At 34.0% G+C, this 6,950-nt stretch overlaps 1 protein-coding gene across 4 annotated transcripts in view; it reads right to left on the reverse strand.

The window, feature by feature from the left end:
* The window catches only part of LOC107679400 (presequence protease, mitochondrial-like), a 13,708-nt gene that overhangs the window by 687 nt on the left and 6,071 nt on the right, over positions 1-6,950 (reverse strand). For 3 of the 4 annotated variants that reach the window (XM_016474928.1, XM_016474927.1, XM_016474929.1), the window contains 14 exons: positions 6,512-6,646; positions 6,164-6,302; positions 5,965-6,081; positions 5,734-5,863; positions 4,521-4,641; positions 4,233-4,309; positions 3,979-4,144; positions 3,796-3,896; positions 2,152-2,272; positions 2,019-2,069; positions 1,820-1,932; positions 1,147-1,272; positions 875-1,020; positions 149-251 (listed from right to left, as the gene is read on the reverse strand). In XM_016474928.1, coding sequence (XP_016330414.1) covers positions 149-251; positions 875-1,020; positions 1,147-1,272; positions 1,820-1,932; positions 2,019-2,069; positions 2,152-2,272; positions 3,796-3,896; positions 3,979-4,144; positions 4,233-4,309; positions 4,521-4,641; positions 5,734-5,863; positions 5,965-6,081; positions 6,164-6,302; positions 6,512-6,646 — 1,646 coding nt within the window. Of the gene's footprint in view, positions 1-148; positions 252-874; positions 1,021-1,146; positions 1,273-1,819; positions 1,933-2,014; positions 2,070-2,151; positions 2,273-3,795; positions 3,897-3,978; positions 4,145-4,232; positions 4,310-4,520; positions 4,642-5,733; positions 5,864-5,964; positions 6,082-6,163; positions 6,303-6,511; positions 6,647-6,950 lie in introns of those variants that run through there. The other variant, XM_016474930.1, reaches the window with a different exon arrangement.

Genomic DNA, 6,950 nt, shown 5'->3' on the forward strand with positions numbered 1-6,950 from the left:
AGATACCTTTTTTCAAAAAAAAAAAAAAAAAAATACAAATAAAGCACCAGCACTCAATAATAAATATTTTTTATTTTGTTTATTATTTTATATTTGTAATAATTTTATTAGATATTTATATTATATACACATTTAAATGTTTTGTTACCTGCCAGCGACGTCAATTAGGTTTTTATCGGTCACAGCGAACAGTCTCTCTCTGTATCTTTGTTTCAACTCATCTGTAATGCCGTTTAAAAAACACCCCAAACCTACAGCACAATAACAAGGTCCTTGTGAACTAGAGCGCAAATATCCAACAACATCCAAACACCTGAACATTTTCAAAAATCTAAACATTAAAAAACAAAAACATTCACACATCCAAACAGCTGAACATTTAAACACAAAAACATAACGCAACATCCAAACAGCTGAACATTTAAACACAAAAACATAACGCAACATCCAAACAGCTGAACATTTAAACACAAAAACATAACGCAACATCCAAACAGCTGAACATTTAAACAAAAACAAAGCAACATTTAAACACTCCTACACTTCCCAAAATGTAAACAACAATCGCACAAAACATCCACATGTACTAACATCTAAACCAGGGTTTCCCAAGAAAAGCTAATAATTAATCATAAAAATGTAAAACTAATTTTAATTAAAATGTCTTATTTTTACATTTTAAATGAATATATTGTTAAATATTTACTTAAATTTTAGGCGGTACTTCAGGTAAATATTTTAGATCAAAGCAGTTTAGCTGAAAAAAAAAGTTTGAGAATCACTTGGAAACCTAAAACAACATGAATAATAATAATAATACACAGATGGGTTAGAATGTCACTCAGTATCCCAAGATACAGTCCACATTACTGACCCTTATCTGAGGGGGCGACAGGTGCATCAACGGCTGAGAAAACCGAGAGCTTGGCCTCATTGATGTCCTGCTGGGTAAACTTTCCCGCTCGTGCCCACTCTACTCCGCCACGGAAAGCCGACAACGTCTGGGTGGAGTTTGGATCTCTGAGAAATTGCCGTGACAATCAGATAATAAAACATGATCAACCTGGCACATAAACATCATTATATATGAAGCAAATATACACTAATGGATACATTGTATTTGATCCAATGAACAGATGTAGGTACCTATAGGAATAAAATGAGAACAGGCCGCCTCCTCCCATTCTAGCTCCGCCTCCATAAGCCCCACCCTTTTCTCTGATCTCTCCATGCAGGAATTTAGCAGTCATCATCCTTGCTAAAATACACAGACTGAGAGAGAACGACAGATGACAAACTGCGAATAAGCAAAGGGCTGCATGATTAAATCAAAATAAATCTGTATTGTGATTTAATTCAATAAATATATGCACATAAATTTGTCATAAGAAACACTTATAAACCAGCTGCTGTCAACAAAAAAAGAAAGCTTTCGGCATTTCCTGTGGTTTTTGCCAAAATAAAAGCAGCTGAACTGTAAAATATATTTTTTATTATTGTTTTTTTTAAATGTATTTTTATGATTATATTTTTCTTAAATATTCTGTTTTATTTTAAAATAAAATATAACATCAGTAATATTTCTAGTAATATTTTGTTAAAAAATTGTTATCATCAAATTTATTATTTATTTTTTATTATCCATGAATATAAAAACAAATATGTTGACTGAACTGTGCAGCCATACAGACAAGCACAGCAAACCTGGAGCATTAAAAAAAAAATATATATATATATTTTTTATTTTTTTTATTTCTCTCCTCAAATTAAATAGCCCTAAGTGAGCAAACATTGTTTTCCAAGAGTGTGTTTGTTGTACCTGGCGTAATCGGCGTGTGAGAATGGGACCGTCCGCACACACTCACTGACAAAGTTCACATTAAACGGAAGCTGGAAATACGTCTTCATCTGACAGGGTTTAAAATGAGGCTCCTGGCAGGATGAAGAGGGAGACCGGTGAGAACGCTACAGATCAATCAAACCTGAATGCTGCTGTAATGTTGTGCAAACTCACTTACTGAGATAAGTTTACGACTGGCAGATGATGCAGCTTGAGGATCTAACGCTCTCTATGAGGGGAAAAACAAACAAAACCGCTTAATTCACTGTGAACTATCGTGTCTTCTACAAAAAAAAAGTGTGGCATCTCACCTCCACGACGGTTGGTCTGACAGGTTTGCGCTCCTTCCTATTGGCTGCTATATTACCCATAAACCTCTCCACCTCTCCAGCTGCATCTGACATTTTCTGCGGCGTGGCGTTCACTGCACACCTAAAACCATCACATCATAATCACATTCGTAAACCTGTATACTGTATACATAAATGTACAGTTAAAAATAGATTCACTAATTCAGTTTAAAGGGGTCATATGATGTTGCTAAAAAGAACATTATTTGGTGTATTTGGTGTAATGAAATGTAGATATCGTCCTCTTTTGGAAGGCCAAACAAAGTAGTTACACTTTCTCAACGAAACACACAGCGCCTTCATGACATGGCGGCGGCGGCAACAACAATACTACAGTGAGAATAAAAGTTACGCCTTCTTTCTTTGCATGAACATTTGGGTGGCGTTATGCAAATCTTCCCACATCGTGACGTAGATATGTGGGGGCGTGTTAGAACGAGCCGTTTTAGGTAGGTGTGGCTGACTCTTAACTTTTATAAAGAATATCTCTTTGGATTTGAGACTTTAGTCTTTGCAACTTTACAGATCTTCTTTATGCACCAAGAGCTTGTAACACTTCAAAGAGAAAGGAAAAATTGAAATCGCATCATATGACCCCTTTAAACAGCTTTCCGTTTTTACTGTTCAGGTTTCTACATTTTCTGTTCAGTTTCTATATTGTCTAAATTTCTACACTAAAACGTTTATGACGACAATACCCCATCAGTTTTTTTTTTTCAATCACATCCTGTAAATAACTACAGTACTTCACCAGAAGAAATGACTTATGTGCTTATTATTAGTAATAAGTTAAATGAAGTAATAATTGTTACAAAATGTGTGTTTTGTCATATCGCTTCTGGCACTGCTTTAAAAAAGTAATCAACGTGAGACCATGTGGAAGTGATTTTATGATAATTAATAACCCAAAACACCCAAGAAAATGATAAAATCACTGTAAAACACAGCCTCAAGTAGCTTATTTCAATAGTTTATCTCATTTACTGGGGTTTTAATTTCATTTACCATTTTATGCCATAACAGTAGGGTTATTATGGTAACTTTTCGTTACTTGAAATAAAATAAACATTAACTGAAATAAAATTAAATAAAATTTAGTTGATAGTTTTAGTTTAACTTGATGTTTTAAAAAAACTAAAATATAAATTTCTAAAAAAAAAAAAAAAATGTATAGTCATACTAAACTATATAGACATATACAAAGTACTAAAACTTACAAAAACACAACGAAAACCTTAACCAAAATTAAAATGCAAACAAAAAATATAAAAATAAAATAGATTCAAAATATTAATAAAAACTATGATACTAAAACAGCCCTGATCAGCATCACAGGCTATATTCATGGAGTAATAACATTTGAAATAGTCTTAATTATTTAACAATACACATATATAGTTTGATATTTGATAAAAATTCTAATATTTTCCCAGTATAAACATTTCCATTATGTCCATTAATGTACTCTACTTGTATATAAATATACAAATACACATGGGTAAGTCTTGTGTGACCAATTCTACATAGAGTTCATACAGTTTAGTTATTTCTTTTTTCAAAATGATTAGCTTTATCATTTGTTTGTTTACTGTGATTGTTGTTTACCTCATGTTCTCAGGATTCAGCAGGTGTCTCTTTATCCAGGGAAGTTTCCTCAAAACTGAAGTCAGATCAGTCATCTCGGCTATGCTTTTCATAAACTTCACCTGAAATTAAAATATCATAAATTTACTGTACAAAGCTGATGAAGACTGGAGCTCAACATGAGGAGCACGCCTCAGCACTCACCTGGTCCATACCGCCGAAGGTCTCCTGCAGGTCTGCTGTGGGCACGAGGGTTCGAGCCGCACGTGTCATCGCATACATGTGACCGGAGTACGAGATGCCATTGGACAGCTCCTGAGATGACATCATGACCAGCACACGCAGATGCTGCTCGTCATCAAAATGAGGGCTGAAGATGTAAACGGAAGATTCGGCATCAGTCTAAAATCATTACATTTGCACAGAGATCATTACACATCTCTTTAAAAAAGACTAACCTGTTGAATATGTCACTCCACAGCTGAAACATGTCAGGTAGATTCCTGTCCAGACAGGAAGACGACAGGATAATACCCTGAAAAACAAGAATAAAGACAAAAGCATAGATTGCACACTCACTCTAATGCAGGCACAAGCTCAATCACAATTCACAGTATCAAACCTATAACCGTCTGGTTACCAGTTCTGAGCTTTTAGCTACTATATCAAATCACCCCCACTTTAAAAGTGCATATGCATCATATTTATGTAAAATCACATGATAGACGATGACGAAATAGCGATACCTGCTCATACAGATCAAGATCATCAGTGTCTGGTATGATCTGCGGCGATACAGACATGCCTCCAGTCTTCAGCTCAATACGCTGGGCCTGCTGACGATAATCCAGCTCTCCACAACCCAACCTGAGATTACACGATCATTACGATTCTATGGGGTCAGTATGTTTTTTTTTTTTTTTTTAAGAAATTAATACTTTTATGTAATAAGGATGCATTAAACTGTACCCCAAGTAAATCAAAAGTAACAGTAAAGACATTTATAATGTTACAAAAACATTTATAATGTTACAAAAAATTTAAATAACTGCTGTTTTTTTTTTGTTTTTTTTTTACTTTTGAACTATTCATCAAAAAATCCCGAAAAAATGTAGCATGGTTTCCATTAAATTATTAAGCAGCACAACTGTTTTCAACACTGATAATAATAAGAAATGTTATTTGAGCAGCAAATCAGCATATTAGAATGATTTCTGAAGGATCATGTGACTTTAAAGACTGGAGTAATGATGCTATATATATATATATAAAAACTATAAGTGTTTCCAATTCACACATTCAGACACACACACACACACACACACAGTATGCATAGAATATGTATATATTACAGAATATACATATATTTCTATATGTATAGAAACCTTTGAAAAACAAAAATTAAAGGGGTCATATGATGCTTTTTTAAAGATCATTATTTAGTGTATTTGGTGTAACAGAATATGTTGACATGCTTTAATGTTCAAAAAACACATTATTTTTCAAATACTGTACATTATTGTAGGTCAGAAAGGAAAACTTGAAATCGCATCATATGACCCCTTTAAATTAAACTGGCATTTCACACTTTTGGCATTATATTTTAAATCATTAGTTATTAACTATTTTAATTATTATTAATGTTATTTACTAGATTTTTGAACTAGATTTAGAAATTTGGCTGTATAATAAACAGATTTATAATATGAAGCCTCATAGCAGCAATTACGGCATAATAAATATCTGCATTTGCCAATATTATACCAAATATGCATAATACACACATCCATATATTAAATATATAACTGCATCCGTCCGTAAGTGTAACTACTGGGTGTCACATTTAACGTCACATTTCAAAAACTGCAGTGTTTATGCAGTATATTTTCACACAGACTGGTCTGATTGGGTGTTGGTATATAATGGATATTATAAACTCCATGTTACAGGTTTTCATACTTCGTGATGACGCTGCAGAACAGAGGAACATAGATCTTCAGGTCTTCAGGGAGGGAGTTGAGGTTGCACATGGCTCTGAAATACACCATGCCATTGGTGGGCTGCTCACAGCACTGTACAGGTACACCGCCTAGAAAGAGAAAGTAAATGTAGTAAACTCAGTGAATTGTTTTTTGCATCTATAATTTTAACTTTGAATGTGCTTGTTATATGTATGCATGTGCGTTTCACCTGCGGTTCCCAGCTGTACCGGTGTGTAGGGAATGATCGGCTCGATGTCAGACACCTTTAATGCAGGTAGACAGGAAGCGTCTTGAGTCGTGCTCTGAACGGCCAACAGCTGCAAACCTGAAGCAACAACAACAACATGAAACCATCTAAAACAGAACAAGACTAATTATTCTTGTCTTTCCTGGTCTCATGATCATACCTTTCTCATAGATGTCTTTGTGGTCTGCATCGCTGAGGTTCTGTATCTTCTGCTGTAGTTTCTGTTCCTCAGCTTCAGCCTGTTTCTCCAAGAATCTCTCATCAGGACTCATGGTAAGGGTCAGTCGATGGGTGTTATCCTGAAACAAGCACAGACAAACGTTACTTACTTCAGCAAACATGTATTAAAAATTGGACCTCCTGTTAAAAATGCTGTTTTTCTAAAACACTCCAATTATGACCACAGTCATTTTTAATTTAGTTGTGTTTTTAGTTTTATTATTCTATTTATAGTTTTTAATTTTTTTATAAATTTTTTCACTGTTTTCTAGTTTTAGGTCTTCATTACCTTAAAGTAGTGCTGGACTTTGTCCTGAAGGTAGCGAGGGTTCTCCTTCAAACACTGCCGGAATCTGGACACATTCTCGCTGATCTTCAGCAGCTGCACCGGATCACCATCATGATTCCAACAGGATGCAATATACTGAAAGACAGGCAGGCAGAGTTAATGGTATTATTATTATTTTGCAAGTTATATTAGATACCCTCAAATATCTAATAAAATCTCCGAACACCAACTTATTCACTTGTACAAAAAAACAAAAAAAAAGTTTTATATTTAATATATATATTTTTTTTATTTTAATTCAGCTTTATTTCAATTACCAAAAACATTTTTAATAGTTTTAGTTAATAACAACAACAACAACACGGTTAAGAACATTAGCTATCAGAGCCATGGCTTAGTAGTTTGTGCAAAATAAAATAAAAATACACGTACACGTTTT

Source organism: Sinocyclocheilus anshuiensis, unplaced genomic scaffold (assembly GCF_001515605.1).
Source record: "Sinocyclocheilus anshuiensis isolate Anshui unplaced genomic scaffold, SAMN03320099.WGS_v1.1 scaffold2206, whole genome shotgun sequence".
Lineage (NCBI taxonomy): Eukaryota > Metazoa > Chordata > Actinopteri > Cypriniformes > Cyprinidae > Sinocyclocheilus > Sinocyclocheilus anshuiensis.